This window comes from Rhinopithecus roxellana, chromosome 1 (genome assembly GCF_007565055.1).
Source record: "Rhinopithecus roxellana isolate Shanxi Qingling chromosome 1, ASM756505v1, whole genome shotgun sequence".
In the NCBI taxonomy this organism is placed as follows: Eukaryota; Metazoa; Chordata; class Mammalia; order Primates; family Cercopithecidae; genus Rhinopithecus; species Rhinopithecus roxellana.
The window spans coordinates 196,066,202-196,084,540 of NC_044549.1; the positions used below are offsets into that span (position 1 = coordinate 196,066,202).

The window sequence follows — 18,339 nt, forward strand, 5'->3', positions numbered from 1 at the left end:
CAGCCCCCAGAGCATTGTTGTGACTGCTATTTTGGTTGGGAATTAGTGCTAAAGACTATTTGAGCCCTTGCACCTGTCTAGACCTCACTGGACATGACCTTTCACTTCTCTCAACAACCCCCTCCCATTACGTCACGCCCGCATCACACTGTCTAGGAAAGGATCCATAACTCAGAATTTTTCACACAAGTGCAAAGACACATGTTAATAAACACTTTAGATTTATTCTGCCATTTCTGAAGCCACCTCATTTATGTACACATAGGATATAAATGGCTATACAACATTTTTACATACTTTCATACAAGTTTAGGTTGTACTACTATGAGTTTGTTAAAATGTACCATTTACTCAAAATATTGTTACAAGAAAACCGTAAGAAGCTTGTGTAACATGAACAGCAAGTATTTAAAATGAATATGTAAATGGTTTTGCCCTGACTAAATCAGCCTCAGTATTTTATGCTCTTAATAGAAAAGCCCATTAAACAAAATAGAATCCTGGGGGATCAAATCATATGAATGATTCATGAAATAATACTTCTGAAGCAACCCCAGAATCATATAAATGTAAGGGTTAAAGAAGGTTATATGTACCAAGCATGGGTCGGAGGAACAGAATGGGCTTGTTAATTTTACCCTAAACAAAACGCGCTTGTGGGCAACAGCTCTGCCATCAGCACACATGGGCAGATGTTTCCATATCCAGCCATTCCCAGATTTTACTGACAAGCCCTTTTCCACAGGTTCCCTGCTGATGAGATTTCCCCAGCAACAGAAGTTTGACATCACTGCTCCCAGATGGGAGAATCAGAGCTCTCCTCATTTGGGTCAGGGGTGGCTGGCTCATGAGGTTTGGTCCAACCAGCAGAACCAGTTCCCTGGATCCTGGAATAAACCAAACACCAATAGTACCATGCGCTCTGTGCCCAGGGGGTGAAAGGCAGGTCCAGGGTGGGAAGAAAAGGGGCTGCTACCTTTTGAAGTGAAAAATTGAGGTTGTTTACACTATAGTATAACAAAATGCCTTTTTGTAAAGGCCAGAAGAAATGGCTGTGCTGTGCTGCCTGAAGCAGAAAAACCTTCATGTACCAGATGAATGTAAAGCCTTTCTCCTCCCATACATGGTGGATTCACCCACTATTCCCCTCCACTATCACTTTTGACCCTCATAACAGCACCCTGAGGGAGCAGACTGATGTTATCACCATTTACCAGATGAGGAAACTGAGGCCTGATGGGCAATGATTTGTGCACTGTGACATAGGACTCAGTGAAGAGCCTAGCAAACTGATGGTTAGCTAACTGGTGCACTCTTTCCCTCACCTTATCTCTCAAGGGCACAGCTACACTCACTTTCTCCACCATCATTAACACTCACAGTGCACAGGTAGAGCGTCCCCAGACTTGTGCAACATTCTACACAAAACCATTTGGAATGTGAGCAATGTTTGAACAGGGGCTTGCCAGGCACATCTGATTACCACAAATGCTCCCACCCGTGCCTGTCCTCACTTGTGCTGCACTGTGCAAGCAAGCAGTAGGTTCTCAGAAGGCCATTGTCCTGCATGTTACAATGAGTGGCCAACTCCTTCACAGAACAGCAAATGGCAGCCCTGGCTGCAAGGTGCAGTGTGCAACCCCCATATGCCAAGGGGCAGCTGCTATCTTCCAGCAAAGAGAGAACCCCTAGCTCTGCTCCCTATCTATGCCCTGCTTCCTGTGCCTCACACAGCCAGCCTTGCTGCTGGCCTGCTGGCTGTTGTCTTTGACTCTGAGCTGTGCTGACCACCAAGAGTGTTACTCCTCTCCAAGACTTGACTCCCAGGCATGGGTGGGAGAGTTGAACCTCAGTGCAATCTGCTCCCACTCTGAAGCTCGTCTACCCACCCCATTCGTTACAATTAAAGGTGGTTTTCTCATCCCTCCAGAGACTCGTTTCAGCCTCTGTCTCCAGAGCTGGAGTGTATAGGGCAGAGGTAGAAAGAGGCAGGAGAGTTGGAGAACAAGAGCACCCAGAAAAGAACAGAGGAGCTCAAGCTCATTTAATCAAAATGCTTACATGTTTTAATTCCAGCATTCTCGAGTTCACAGAAAAGAGGGATGCAAGGCCAAAAAGCAAAACCAGGAGCTTATGGTCACATGCCTCCAGCTGCAGGCAGTGGGACCTCTGGTACTGAGAGGGAATGCCACCTGAATATGCCCCAGCTGTCTCCACCCAGGAAAAGGAAAGCCAGGTACAGTCCTCATCACAATAAGGCTAGCCTAACATGGGAAAACAGATTTACATGTTTCCTTCATTAGGATATTAGGGAAGGGGAAACCTTTTGGGCTCTGGCCCCTTGGTCGAGAAACCCTTCCTAAGAGCACTGAGCCACACTCTGGCCCTGATACAGTAGATGGGACTTAACACACTTTGATGCTCAAGGCCTTGCAGCATCTGATACCAGAAGGCACCTCTAAAGTTTTGTTTTCAACATTATTTCATCTATTCCCAGATCTAGCCCAGTAAGATCAGCTGCACAGGTAGCATTTAACTACTGGGAAAACAAAAGTGCTACAACAACAGTGAGTCCATGGTGGAGTGAGGATAATTCCTGGGATTTGGAACCAGTTTGCTGGTATCAAGGATCACACAAGAGGCTATATAAACCTCCAACCCTGAACCAAGTCAAACCTAAGCCTGGGGATTTCCCTTGGATGAAATCACCAGAACTTCTTTCCTATTATCAGTCTCTTCCTTCAGTGAGCTGAGGATTCTTTTAGCTAGCTGGATTTCAGTCAATGTTTTTGTGGTCATTACTTGTACTGTTTTTCTACTGCATCTTTTCCCTTTTGTTTGCAAAAGTCAATCTCACTCCATGTGGATGTTAACTGATATCCACACATTCAACCTGGTGTGGGTAACATCTTTGGTAGTGCTTTGGTGGTCAGGAAGCATTACCAGGAAGGACTCATCTTCAAGGACCGTTTCTTTACTGCCTACTGAATATGGATCATAGGCTCAGATGCCCAAAGCACCCGGGGTACAGGTCTACACGGCAACCCAATGCCACACAGGCTTAAAAAGAAAACAGTCCATTTTCAAGCTGTTCTCACCGACTTTTTTTTTTTTGAGACGGAGTCTTGCTTTGTCGCCAGGCTGGAGTGCAGTGGCTCGATCTTGGCTCACTGCAACCTCCACCTCCTGGGTTCAAGAGATTCTCCTGCCTCAGCCTCCTGAGTAGCTGGGGCTACAGGCGCACGTCACCGTGCCTAGCTAATTTTTGTATTTTTAGTAGAGACTGGGGTTTCACCATGTTGGCCAGGATGGTCTCGATCTCTTGACCTTGTGATCCGCCCACCTCGGCCTCCCAAAGTGTTCTTATTGACTTTTAAAACGTTTTTGTTCTTCTCATTTAAAACAATTTACCTCCCCTCCTTAAATTCCCATTCTATTTCACCATCTCTTCAAAATTGTCTCCCAGAAAAACTGAAAATTCACCTGCTGGGTAAGCAGAAAATTATGCAGATGTGAAATCAGCGGAGAGACAACTTTGGAGTTTATGTCTGAGTATGTTGCCAATATAATTTTCATATTCAGATTTTTTAGAGACAGGGTTTCACTCTGTCATGCAGGCTGGGGTGCAGTGGTATGATTATAGCTCATTGAAGCCTCAAACTCCTGGACTCAAGGGATCCTCCTGCCTCAGCCTCCCAAAGTGCTGGGATTACAGGCATGTGCCATCACATCTGGCAAGTTTTTTTTGTCCTTTTTTTGTAGAGACGAATCTTACTATGTTGTCCAGGCTGGTCTCAAACTACTGGCCTCAACCGATTCTCCTGTTTTAGCTTTCCAAAGTGCTGGGAATACAGGTGTGAGCCATCATGCCTGGCCCATATCCAGATATTTTATGTTTGGTCAAAAATAGAAAATTCTATTATAAAAAATAAAGTTACTATGGCAACATTTTCCCAACATAGTTCCCAGTATATAAACTTATCTTTCTTAAAATGATAACAAGGTAGCTCAGTAACAATATAATACCAATGATAACCAAATATAATTGAATTTTCTAAAACTACATTCTTACATTCCCTATCTACTCAACTCTTGTAATGGTTTTCCACTTTTAAAAACTATCAAAATAGGATTTTAAAAAATTTATCAAGACCACATAATGCAGTTGAACACTCAAAGCGTTCCGTGCCACTGTGGTTGAACTATTCAGATTGCAGACTTCTACCAAGAACAATCCAAAAAACAAACTCCCAAAATGGCCTCCTGAGTGGTACTAAACAAGCCAGGCTGAAATTTTGGGAGACCTAAGGGATCTTGTCCAGAACCATATTCTGGAAAACTGTGATCAAGCAATTTTTTGACAATGAAAGACAGTAACTTTCCAGAGTATGTGTTAATTATATCTCTATCAAGCTTTAAAAAGTTAACAGCTACTTAACTCTTGTTCATAAAAAATTAGGCCCTCAAGCAAATTAAGATGACTGGGAAAGGTACAGAGGAGGAATTAATTTTGGAGGTGCTCTGCAAACAGGTACACAGGGTACAGTAGTCATCATCATTAAAATAACAGGCACTCAGCTCTACTGAAAAGGCTGATGACAGCAGCCTCTCCCAAGTGGATCTGTAAGGTGCCATTGAATCCATGTTCATTTACCTACTCCAGGTTGTGGTCAATTGTAAGTAATCCTGAAATTCTCATTTCTGCTCATGCTGATAAACTTATCATCTAGTAGTACCGGTTATTCAATTAATTTTTAAAATATTCGGATATACCCCGCAAATAAATAAAACATTTCTGTACCCACACAGTGCCACCACCATAAAAGGTTACATATAAATTAACTCAGATTTCTTAACCATTTTCTCAGCTTAAGTTTGCCCTCACCCTAAATGAAGTCCAATTTATATCCAAAATATATTTAAATATTCCAAAGGTATATCGAACCTAAGATACTGAAAAAATGTAAACAAAATTTATCTAGCTTATATTTAAGAACCATATTTTTAGGTTTTTAATTCATCCTGTACTGACCCACTAGAAAAAAAAAAAAAAACCAACCAAGTTATATTTAGACTGAAAGCTGATTTGGATTTTAAAGTGGTTCCTTGGAGACAACTGCCAATTACTAAAACCAGTGTTACTGAATCAAGTGGTTTACTGTATCATTGAACTTAAAAGACCAAAATATTTCCTTTCTCTCTCCCAATAAAGCTCTTTCTGGATAAGCCCCCAAATCCAGCTGTCCTAAGTAAACGTGCTGAACTGGAGATCCTGCAATAATGCTCGGCACAGAACCAAGGCTGGGTATCAAGCAACTTCATGACTTCCACTGCAACTGTTTAACATCCCCAATTCCTGGTTTTTCAGGCCAGTTGGCTGAAAAGGATGGAAACTGGAGTGTAAAGTAGAGAAGCAGAAAGAGAAACATAGACTGATCCTCAAAAGAAAATCAAAGAATCCATTCATCAGTGTCATCCTCATACTCCATAGTCAGACTGCTTCTCCTGAAGCTGCCTTGTTAGTATCTGATATGAAGACAGAAAAGCCACTCCTATGTGGAAAAGGATTTGCCAGAGGTTCCTCAGCCCGTGCAGGTACATGTTGCCCAGGCAAATAAAGAGCAGCATCAGCACCACCTTCATAGTCCTGGCTGGACTGTAGAACAGGTACAAATAACACTGAAATGAGACCAGAAGAGGAATTTCAATCAGAGATAAAATGGCTACTAGATCATATCCAGAATTCACCTCCCACAGCTTCTAAGAAGAGTGTCATTTCCCTCACATTAGCTGATTAAACTGAATTCATTACAGTAAAGTGGGAACCAATGGTTAGGCTGCTGTTAATTATTGGATAAAAGTGAGGATTTGGAAGATTAAAGGAAAGTGAAATAGATGTCACAGGAAGAATTAGTGCATGGCACATCTGAGAGAAGTTCAAGAAATAGACAGAAATGCCCAGACTGTTGGCAGTAGAGAAAGAAGAGCTGCAGGTAAGCTGTAGACAGCCAGACCAGGGGACCCTAACGTGACTGACTGGTCCCCCAGTGAAGTTTTCCTTCAGGGAGCCATGACAGGCAAGCAAGCTGGTGAGAGGAAGCCATGCTTTTACTATTTTGGTTTCTCCTGAGCCACGACTACATTGAGTACCACTCTTCCCTTGGGCACCCTCCTTATCATGTCTTCCAAAGCATCTCTGAGTCTGGCAAAGGTCTCACAGCAGGGAGAGTGACTGGTATTTTGTGTATGATTATCACACATAAAAGGGGCCATTCTTGTTCTGCAAAAGGTAGAAACAGCATTTTGGTTCAATGCTTTCTTGTTTTTTGTTTTGTTTTGTTTTGTTTTTAAAAAAGGACATCACTGAACATGGATCAATACAACAAAGGTTCAACCTACAGAGGGAGGGAGTGAGCTATCCAACTAGGAACACAGTTGAAGGAATGTGGTGGAACTGTACAATCCCTGCAGTCCTAAAACATAGCTCTAGGAAACTGCCACTGGCTATGTCCAAGGTCTTGGAGACTTGTTTTCTAAAAAGTGAGTGTATTTTCATGGGTTGAAAATTTCTTTTTGCACCATCAGGTAATGCTTTGTCTTTTTTTGCATTTCTGGGCAATGTTTTTCTCTGTTGCCCAGGCTGGAATGTAGTCGCATGATCTGTCACTGCAACCTCCACCTCCAGGGTTCAAGCAATTCTCATGCCTCAGCCTCCCAAGTAGCTGGGACTACAGGTATGCACCACCACACTTGGCTGATTTTTGTATTTTTATTATAATAGAGACAGGGTTTCACCAAGTTCCCCAGGCTGGTCTTAAACTCCTGGCCTCAAGTGATCCACATATCTTGGCCTCCCAAAGTGCTAGGATTACAGGCATGAGTCATCGCACCTGGCCTGGGTAATTCTTAAGAATAAACCATTCTAGAATGCATGTGGAAGAGAAGGAAAGTGTCCTAAGAACAGAAATTTTAATTTAAAAAAAAAGGGAGAAAAAAATATGTATTCAGAGAGAGTGCTAAAATCCTAGTCCATATGGAGGACAAGGAAGGAGAATTAGAGCCAGGCTTTCACTGGAATTAACTCTGCCTATGAGGGACTCAAAAGTGCCTCTTTATGCCACCCCTTAGTACACAGCTTATTTGAAAATAACTAATCAAAACCCTCTAGTTAATTTTCTAATGTTTGCTTCAGTTGCTAAAGAATAGGTTTGAGTCAGAAAGTATTATTATTAAAACAATAACAACAACAAAAAACAGCAGTTCTTTGACCTAGTCCTATATATGTACATATATATTTTAAAAATTTTTTGCGGAGGCCAGGCGCGGTGGCTCACGCCTGTAACCCCAGCACTTTGGGAGGCTGAGGCAGGCAGATCACATGGTCAGGAGATCAAGACCATCCTGGCTAACACAGTGAAACCCTGTCTCTACTAAAAGTACAAAAAAAATTAGCCAGGTGTGGTGGTGGGCACCTATAGTCCCAGCTACTCAGGAGGCTGACGCAGGAGAATGGTGTGAACCCGGGAGGCAGAGCTTGCAGTGAGCCAAGATTGTGCCACTGCACTCCAGCCTGGGTGACAGTGCAAGACTCTGTCTCAAAAACAAACAAACAAAAAAGTTCAGAGATGGGGTCTTGCTGTGTTGCCACCGCTGGTCTCAAACTCTAGGCCTAAAGCCATCCTCCCACCTTGGTCTTGAAAAGTACTGGGATTACAAGTGTGAGCTACCATGCCTGGCCTAGTCCTATATATTAAAAACTACATGTACACAGATGCTAGTTTTATAGAAGGACATTCCTGTGCTTGGACTGTCCTAATAATAAGCACAAGGCAATAAGGCAGTATCTTGCCACCCACTAGTCAGGCCTAATCCAATCCCCATGTAATTTCATCCCTCCCTTCTGGGAAGTCAAATCCAAACTGCTGGTTTCTGTTCTGTTGCTGTCAGTAGCCCCTTGGCCTTGAACAAGGGGCTTTCCCTTTCTGAGCACAAAGTTCTTCCTCTGTAAAATGAGAGGACTGTGCAGAATGGGCCTAAGGTCCTCCACTAAGGGCTTGGTATTGTCCATGATTTGAACCATGACCTTGGTGGAACAAAAATCACATCTAGAAACTTGCTGATAGATGAACAGAAGAACAAAATAAGGTCATGGATTTAATCCACTCACCAAAATATCATTTCACCCACCTGGAAAATGCAGGCTACAAAAGGAACAAGAAAAGCCAGAACGTTTCCAATTTCCTCATGGGCAACCTAAAACAAATACAAGGAACACAAGGAAAGGGATATTTAGATGAAAGGAAACACAGCACCATAAAGCACTTTACTCTGCCTTCAGTCTGGTATGGTTGACAGTACAAAATCCCTGGCTGGGTGAGACACAAGTTCCGGTTTATGCACCAGATCAGGGTTAGCGTACAACTGTTTTCAACAGCCTGGTCACAGCATGTGCCTCCTGTCCCCATGTGATTGTGCTAAGTCTTCAACCTGGAATGAGCCGCCAATCCCTCCACCTCTCAGAAACCTAAGCATCTGTTAAGCCCTAGCTTTCTCTAATTCCTCCCATCTCCAGGCACTGCCGCCTCCTTAGGGTTGCCATCACACACGGTTTTGGGCCATGACAGCCCCCAAGGCAGGGACTATGTCTTAACCATCTTGCTCGCCAGGTACTTATTCTAATGTATACAAACAAGCAGACAGTTGGTAAGTATCTGGCTAAGAGCAATCATAAACAATAAGAGTAGAAACCATAACACACATTGATCAAAGACAGGATGTGGTAACAGCCAGTTACCACTCATAACACAGGCCTGCTGCTATTCGCCAAAGAGGTCAGTCTACATCAGTCTCCTGAGGTTCAACATCAGTCATGTGTCAGACTTTACACACTAAATTCATGGGTGTGAGTATGGTGGCTCTATCTTTAAAAGTAATATCTATTTGTTGATGCTAATAATGGTTCTATACCTTCTCTTTTTTTTTTTTTTTTTTTTTTTTGAGACGGAGTTTTACTTTTGTCACCCAGGCTAGAGTGCAGTGGCGCAATTTTGGCTCACTGCAACCTCTGCCTCCTGGTTTCAAGCGACTCTCCCACCTCAGCCTCCTGAGTAGCTGGGATTACAGGCATGCACCAACACGCCCAGGTAATTTTGTATTTTCAGTAGAGATAGGGTTTCACCATATTGACCAGGCTGGTCTCAAACTCCTGACCTCAAGTGATCCACCCACCTCAACCTCCCAGAAGTGCTGGGATTACGGGTGTGAGCCACCACACCCAGACTATACCTTCTTAAAATACTTCTTAAAATACTTCAAAATTTTAAAACTATTTTTAAAAAGCACTGAAATAGTAAGTTCCTTTGAAATGAGCAGACCAGTGTAGGAACTTCCTAGTGATATATAATTATTCGACAAAGACACAAGGAAGGTGGCATCTGCATTATATAAATCAGATTACAGGACAACTTTTTCTCAGGGGAAAAAGAGCCTGAACCTTAAAATCAGAGAATGAAACTTTTGTCCTGGGTAAATAATCCAGTCCCTGGAGTGACTCCTGAGCCACAGGGTGGTCTAATGTCCTTGTAGCAAATTCTCCATTTCTTACCAATATCTTGGCAGGCCCCTCTGGCCTCTTAGGACAATCGACATAAAAGAGCAACTTTCATATTCATTCAACTTACTACAAAGAATAAAATTTAGAATAAAATTCGTATTAGTTTTGAAAAATTATAAAACCTCAATTTTATAGATAAAATGTATACCTATCACTTTCTTCTATCATATGTCCTTCAATTTAAACTGTTAAAAAAAGAAAGTTACCTGTAAAGAATGTTCTGCAAGGTGAACTCCACGAATGAGATTCAGGGCAGCACACATGATGTTGAGAATGAGGGAGAGGATACCCAGGGCTGTCACTGGTTCCATTCGGAAATTAGGAGCTTCACAATGAAAAAAAACAAGTGTTTAGTGAAAGTAATTTCTATATGAAAGAAAAATAAACAAAGACATTAACTAGACCTACACTAATGATAGGTTCACTATGTTAAACACAGAATTACAAACATATTAATTGTAAAAGCAGCAGAAGTTAGAGGGAAAAAAGGCAAGAAACGATGGACAGAATGGATGTGGGTATTTGAGTAAAGTTTCTTCCAGAAAAAGGCTCTTTTCCAGGCAAGTACAGGTTTTTCAAGTGCTTAATTTCCTTTCTATCTAAAGCAGTGTTTCTCAACCAGGGCCAATCTGCCCCCCGGTGGATATCTGGCAATGTCTGGAATCATTTCTGGTTGTCACAACTAGAGACAGGCTGCTACTGGCATCTAGTGGATACAGGCCAGGAATGCTTCTAAACATCCTACAATGAATGCACAGGACAGCCTCCATAATAAAGAATTATCTGATGCAAAAATGTCAATAGGGATTAGGTTGAAAAATCCTAAAACAATTTCTGGGCCAGGCACGGTGGCACACACCTGTAATGCCAGCACTCTGGGAGGCTGAGGCAGGCGGCAGATCACTTGAGCCCAGTAGTTCAAAACCAGCCTGGGCAACATAGTGAGACTCTGTCTCTACAAAAAAAAAATACAAAAAATTATCCAGGCATGGTGACACATACCTGTAGTCTCAGCTACCTGGGAGCCTGGTAACCTGAATAATCAATGTTTCCCTCTTTCCAGTTATTTTAGGATTTTAAAAATTGCATTTGCTGTGAATTGCTCTAGAAACGCACATGACATCGCATATTATTATTGTCAGAGAAAGAGGACAAGCTGAATGTTGAGGCATATGATAGAAATGCTTTAAACATTTGACAACCAATTACAAATAAAGCCTTGGTTCTCTTTGGTAGTATAAGAAACTGTTTTATTTACTTATTTATTTAATTGTTTTTTGAGACAGGGTCTTATCTTACTCTGTCATCCAGGGAGGCTGAGGTGGGAGGAGGCTGAGCCTGGGAGGCTGAGGTTGCAGTAAGCCATGATTGCACCCCTGCACACAAGCCTAGGCAACAGAGCGACCTTGTCTCAAAAAAAAAAAGAGTTCAGGCATGGTGGCTCATGCCTGTAATCCCAGCACTTTGTGAGGCTAAGGTGAGAGGATCACTTGAACTCAGGAGTTCAAGACCAGCCTGGGCAACATGGTGAAAACCCCATCTCTATAAAAAAAAAAAAAAAAATACAAAAATTAGCTAGGTGTGGTGGTGTGTGTCTGTAGTCCCAGGTACTCAGGAAGCTAAGGTGGGAGGATAGCTTGAGCCCTGGAGGTGGAGGTTGCAGTAAACCAAGATCCCACCACGGTACTTTAGCCTGGACAACAGAGTAAGACCCTGTCTCAAAAAACAATTATATAAATAAGTAAATAAAACAGTTTCTTATACTACCAAAGAGAACCAAGGCTTTATTTGTAATTGGTTGTCAAATGTTTAAAGCATTTCTATCATATGCCTCAACATTCAACTTGTCCTCTTTCTCTGACAATAATAATATGTGATGTCATGTGCGTTTCTAGAGCAATTCACAGCAAATGCAATTTTTAAAATCCTAAAATAACTGGAAAGAGGGAAACATTGATTATTCAGGTTACAAGCTGTTTCTAGAACTATAATGAGAACAAATGCTCATTTTCTCTGTAAAGATAACCACTGAAATTGATTTTGGTTCACACAATTAAATGGTGTCCCTCCCATTCTCTCGCTATACTCCTTTCTTACCCTTATATTTCACACACACACAAATACCTAGCCACAATCCAATTTATGCCTATTGTTAGTGTGTTAGAGTTTCCACTGAGCAATTAAAAGTTACTGTTAGAACAGAATATGCTACCTGTAAAGATTCTAGCCTCAGGACAATAGGGTAAATCAAATCACAGTAAAATGTTCTAGAAAGACGGGCAAGGTGACACTTTCTGGATTTGCTTCTCTTGTCTAAGTGTTTAAAAAACAAAACATACATTACAAAGATATGCCTGCATTCATATACACTAAGTGAGAAGCTTGGAGCTCAATTACCCAGTCTTCCTTTTACAAAAATTAAGTTTATTCTCAATATAAACTAGAACCACTTACTGACCAGAATGAGAGCTAATTCAAGTATTGGTTGAAACACATTAAACTAAAACACAAAGTTAAGTCAAAACCATGAACATAATACATCACTTTTAAAATTCAAGAAATGAGTTTAGCATAAAACAGTTAAACAAAATAATTAAGACTATTATAGTGTAGACAGTTCTTTTAGCAAAGGATTCAGCTCTTATGCCATTATAGAATTCTTAGAATGTAAATATCCAATTTAATTAAATATTAGTTTAATTGTATGTAATATAAACAAGAATGCAAAAAATCATGCTTTGTTATGTGCTAAGCATTGAGTGGCTAATGACGTTAATGACAAAGTCATGGAATGTCAGGGCACTGTAATCACGTTCATTAAGACCTCTTTCTTCAGATGAGGTCCCTGAAATCCACAGGGATAGAGGGAGATCCCAGGTCTCAGAGAGAGCCAGACAGTGAGAACATTAGAAGCCCTGGCTCCAATCCACTGCCCAACGCTCTCATCCCCATTATCCTCCCTCCAACAAGAAGAGTGGGGGTTTCAGTTTTACAACATTTCAGTAAATAATATGATAAGGATTCTCTCTCTCTATATATATAATATCATTATATATATAGTATATATTATATATAATATATATTATGTAAATCTATACAGTTCAATAAGTAACTTACAGAAAAAGAGAATGAATCTTCTTTATAACAACATTTAAACTTGTAGTTCTGTCAGAACAACTTGAACTTAAATAAATGAATACATAAAATTTAAAAATAATAAACTTGTAGACTTCACCCTAATTAAGAAAATAACCTGCCAGCTGAGCATGGTAGCTCACACCTGTAATCCCAGCACTCTGAAAGGCCGAAGCAGGAGGATGATGGCTTAAGCCCAGGAGTTCAAGACCAGCCTGGGCTGTAACATGGAGAAAACTTGTCTCTATTAAAAAAAAAAAGAAGAAGAAGAAGAAGGAAAAGAAAAAAGAAAATAACCTGCCAAGTCATTCTTCAACTCCTGAATTGCATCACAATAGCCTCCCCTCAAACCAATCCACTGTCATAATAGTCAATTTTTTTCTTTTTTAAGACAGGGTCTCATTCTGTCAGCCAGGTTAGAGTACAGTGGCTCACAATCACGGCTCACTGCAGCCTCGACCTCCCGGGCTCAGGTGATTCTCCCACCTTAGTCTCTGCAGCAGCTGGGACTACAGGCACGAGCCACCACCTCTGGCTAATTTTTTGTATTTTTGATAGAGATGGGGTTTTGCCATGTTGCCCAGGCTGGTCTCAAACTCCTGGACTCAGGTGATCCACCTGACTTGGCCTCCCAAAGTGTTGAGATTACGGACATGAGCCTCCACGCCTGCCTGTAGTCAAAGTTTTGTAACAGCCACCAAGAAACAGGATTGGTCCATATTTTTCTCAGCGTATTTTATACCACTCCTTCTCCCCAAAAAATAGCTTTCTAGTGAGAAAAAAAATCAATGTCCATTTGAAATACACAGTATCACTTCATCAACATGAGGGAACTACTAGCCACTTACCAGGCTCCAAGTGCATCGGTGCGTGACCATTCATCACCCCATTTGCCACATCTGTGTCCTCCAGAGTGAGAACCACTGGAGGCTGCAACTTGAGCTCCTCCTGAATTTTTTCCAAGCTGCTCTCCATCTGAGAGGAACTTACATAGTTAAAATGCCACTTCACTTTCTGAATGATGTTGTCTGCAAAAAGAGAGCAACACAAGTTAAACATTTTCATCAGAATAGATATTATAAGATAATATGTACAAAATGAAGTTCACATTTCTTTTTTTGAAGATAGGGTCTCACTGTCACCCACTCTGGAATGCAGTGCAGTGGTGCCATCACAACTTACAGCAGCCTTGACCTCCCGAGCTCAAGTGATTCTCCCACCTAAGCCTCCCAAGTAGCTGAGACCACAGATGTGTGCCACCACACCTGGCTAATTTTTTTCATTTTTAAATTGTTTTTCTGTAAAGACAAGGTCTCACTGTATTGCCCAGGTTGGTCTCAAACTCCTGAGCTCAAGAGATTCTCCTGCCTCAGCCTCCCAAACTGCTGGGATAATAGGCGTGAACCATTGCACCCAGGTGAAGTTCACATTTCTAAGAGCTAATAAATCAGCCAGATTCTGAAAAGTGTCAAGTTAAACATAAAGGTCAAATGATTGCTAATATGAACACTGTCTGATCAATCTCTTCAAAGCAGGATAGTTAAAATGTGATTGACTAAAAAGGCAATAATGCATCACAGAACCTCAGCAATGAGTCAGGGGAAAGGGGCATGCGTCTTAGCCCCTTACCACTTCTCATAGTACAGTACAACCCTAGGCAATTTACAGAATATTTCTAAGCTTGAAAAACGGAGACAGTTACTCCTGATCTGATTAACTCAAAAAAAGGCTTGTTTGAAAAAAATTACAAATGAATATGTTGTGCAAACTAGGATTATATATTTGAAAAGTATTCATTTTAATTCTTAAACTTATGTTAGGATTAATCCATTATCGAATCTGAACAGTTCTTGAAATGAAGTTTTATACATACTGGCAAAGCAAAATCATGTATAATTCTACTCTCAGTGTACTTTGACTCATTCTACTCCCACTCAACAATGAGCAAACATGATGCTGGGGAAGGGGCTCCCATCAGATCAAGCAAACGGCTTTAGAAGGAAGGCACATCCAGAGATGAGGGGAGAGAAGAACACAGGTCTACCCAGCTCCAAATCAACTCACAGCCCAGGGATGCCGCAGCTATGGTCTGTTTTGAACTAGCAGCCCTCTTCAGAGAAAGAAGTGCGGCTCAGAGCACAAGCTTGACTAAGACCTCACAGGGAGACTCAAGGGCAGAACCCTCAGTCTATCACTGGTCTACCAGGCTGGAGCCTGCCTAGCAGGGTGACACCAAAAGAGGGTGCTAGCCCCATTCCTGATGGGCTAGCCAGTGAACACATGAAGGAATGTGAGGGCTATGGCAGGATTAGCCAGAAAGCCTAAGTGGCAACACTTCCAGGTGCTGGTTCTGTCCCTGACCATTTATAACAAATGTTGCCACACCTTTGTTTAAGAACATCACAGAGTCAGCAGCTGTTTACACGGAGAGCACAGAATGTCCCCCAACTCCCACCTCCATTCCTCTTCGTCCAAGAGCTCAAAATGACCCACACCTGACCAAAATAGGGCACATACTATGATTATCACGCTGTGTTCCAGTCTCTAAGCCTCGACAAGGCCTTTCTGGCAGAGCCTACAAAAGAAGTATCATTTTCCAGAGCAAACTTTTGGGTCAAGGAACTGTTTTTTTCTTCCAAACCATCACAGACTGATATTTTGATTTAAAAAAAAGCAATAAAAAATAATCACAGGAATGTCAAATTACCATAAGAATTTCTAAACACCAGTTCTCACTTTCTGTGCGTACCTCCTGATGGTATAAACACCCTTTCAGTAGTAATGCTCTGGGGCAGGGGTCAACAAAAGTTTCGTACAGTGCCAGTTAGTAAATATTTTAGGATGGTGGCTACATGGTCTCTGTCACAACTCAACTCCGCTGTTGTAGGGCAAAAGCAGCCACAGACAACATGTAAAAGAATGAGCATGGCCGAGTTCTGCTTCATTTACAAAACAGGCGGCTGGCCTATGGGCCATTGTTTGCTGACCCCAGCTTCAGAGAGCTGTGGGTTACAACTTACATGTTTCACCCTTCCTCCACCCTGCCCCCAGGCTCTGTGGAGATGAAAAGCCAGAGTATGAAACCTTGACACTTTCCGGGCCACTTCAATTGCTATGAAATCTCATGGTACAAGTCTGTTCTTCAGTGACATGTTTTTGCATCTCCAGTGGTTTTCCTTGATGGTCAAAGCCAAACCTAAACTGTAAATTCTACACATATAACACCATGGAAGAGAACAATAAATATGAAACAGGGTTACAAACCAAACTCAAGAAAAGCGTATGGCCTGGAGGCTAGGCCAATGCAGGTGGTGTCATAGGAAGCCGTGAATTCCCACCACAGGGTCTCCAGGAAGCAGAAGGCCATGGTTGCTGGACACTGGCAGGAGCAGATAGCCATGCAGGCCACGTCCCCGAAAGAAGAAAAACTGAAACAAAAGGGCAACATGTGTATTACCAGGAAACAGCCCCATGTATTCCCATCCCACACCCAGACACAACCTTACCTCAATTCTGCACTTGCTTGGCTTTAAACAGTCCTGTAGCTGTTTGTTGCAGGTATATTGTCTCTTCAGTTTGACCTATTCCTGACACTGTCTTTCTGCTACTTCCTTTAAAATGTGTAGCAGTCTTAGCCAATGACAGCCTGTGATCACTCTTATTTATTCATGCATGAGGGATGCATATTCTATTAGGCGGAATAAGCCTCAGACTTCTCCACATATACTGAGAAAACGTTTTTCTTCTTTAATCTACATCAACAGATTTCCTAATGTTAAATCATCCTGGCATCCTAAAATAAACCCTTGTTGGATCTAAGTTCCTACATATTCATCAACTGCTGGATTCAGTTTGCTAACATTTTAATTGGGACTTTTGTGTCTATGTAAATAAGACTGGCCTATAATTTTCCTTTCTTATACTGTCTTCATCTGATTATGGTATTTAGGTTATTCTGGTCTCATAAAATAAATACAGAGTTTTTCTTTTTCTACTCCCTTTTGGGCTGTCAGGCTATCATTTCAAGTTCAGGGTACGGGGTCTCTAGATCACCTATCTGTGTGTCTACTGACTCCCACTCACTGTGGAATGTCTCCTCTTGTGTTTTGTCATTTTGTGCTGAGAGCTCATCCCTATGGGACATTTTTTGTAAGAATCCCCTGAGGCCCGAGTTGTGACACACTTCTTCCAGTGTGGTTCTGCATTTGCTCTGGCTGCCTACCATAGCAATGTCATCACTCTGGGACCAATACCAATGTTTCAACCTTGGCTTAGGAGTTCCCCAGACTTTGAGGAGTGTACACTCCAACTTCAATCTTTTACAAGGCACAAGAATAACATTTCAATTTCTTAGGTGAAATTTATTTTTCCTTCCCATACAAAGCCAAGTAGAGGTGAGTTACCCTGTATCAATGGGAAAACTATTTCCCTCACCTATCACCATTTCATTAGGTTGTGGCCTGACAAGAACTTTCCTTTATGCAAGAGTTTTTGTTTTGTTTTTTTGACACAGGGTCTCACTCTGTCATCCATGCTAGAGTGCAATGGCACAATCTCAGCTCACTGCAGCCTCAACCTCCCAGGCTTAAGCCATCCTCCCGCCTCAGCCTCCCAAGTAGCTGGGACTACAGTTGTATGCCATCACACTTGGCTAATTTTTTGTGTTTTTGTAGAGATGGGGTCTCTCCATGTTTCCCTGGCTGGTCTCGAACCACTGGGCTCAAGCAATCTCCCTGCCTCAACCTCCCAAAGTGCTGGGATTACAGGTGTGAGCCATGGCACCCAGCCACAAGGGTCTTGTTCTGACACTCCATCCTATGTAAGCCCAAACCAAGCCCCAATTTTACGGTGACTGAATGCCAGGAGCCTCAGTGTCTGCTCACACACTTACTACCTTAATATTTTGCCCCCCTTTCATTTCTAGCATCTTAGGATTTCTTTCTTTCAAGATTAACTACATATTTAAAGTAATTGTTGACATGTATTTACCCTCATTTCTGGGTGTTTTCAGTAGGAGGGTTCTAAGGTTATGTTGTTCTACCATCTTTTTGAAACTGTAACTCCCTACATAAAAGCTTTTCCAATCTAAAAAAAAGGACAACTCTCCTCTTTATGGGAGAAATCCTTCAACAGGGTCTAGCCACTCTAGGATGGATGTGTCTCTATTTGAAAGAGGACCCCTGTTGTGGGTTGAGTGTGTCCCCCCAAAAAGATTTACTGATGTCTTAACTCAAAGAAATAGAGTCTTTGAAGATGTAACCAAGATAAAATGAAGTCATACTGGATTAGGGTGGGCCCTCATCTAATGATCAGTATCCTTATACAAAAGGAAATTTGGACACAGAGACATAGGGAAGAAGACCATGTAACCATGGAGACAGAGACTGCAGTAAGGCATCTACAAGCCAAGGAAAACCAAGGATTGCCAATGACTGCCAGAAAGTAGCAGAGGTTAGGGAAGGATTCTTCCTTAAAGTTTGTAGAGGGAACATGGTCCTGTGATACCTGTGAGAGAATGAATTCTGTTGTTTGAAGCCAATTTGTGGTAATTTGTTATGACAGTCGTAGGGAACTAACACACTCCTTAACTA

The 18,339-nt window shown here is 41.8% G+C and overlaps 1 protein-coding gene across 3 annotated transcripts in view; it reads right to left on the minus strand.

Annotated features, from left to right (window-relative positions):
* Positions 1–211: 211 nt before the first annotated feature.
* Positions 212–18,339, minus strand: part of SEC22C (SEC22 homolog C, vesicle trafficking protein) — a 36,631-nt gene continuing 18,503 nt past the window's right edge. The window contains exons 3-7 of one of the 3 annotated variants that reach the window (XM_010374313.2): positions 16,013–16,176; positions 13,597–13,776; positions 9,820–9,938; positions 8,188–8,253; positions 212–5,679 (exon numbers count right to left, since the gene is read on the minus strand). In XM_010374313.2, the coding sequence (XP_010372615.1) occupies positions 5,479–5,679; positions 8,188–8,253; positions 9,820–9,938; positions 13,597–13,776; positions 16,013–16,176 (730 nt within the window). In that variant the 3' untranslated portion in view covers positions 212–5,478. The other 2 variants (XM_010374314.2, XM_010374315.2) reach the window with 2 other exon arrangements.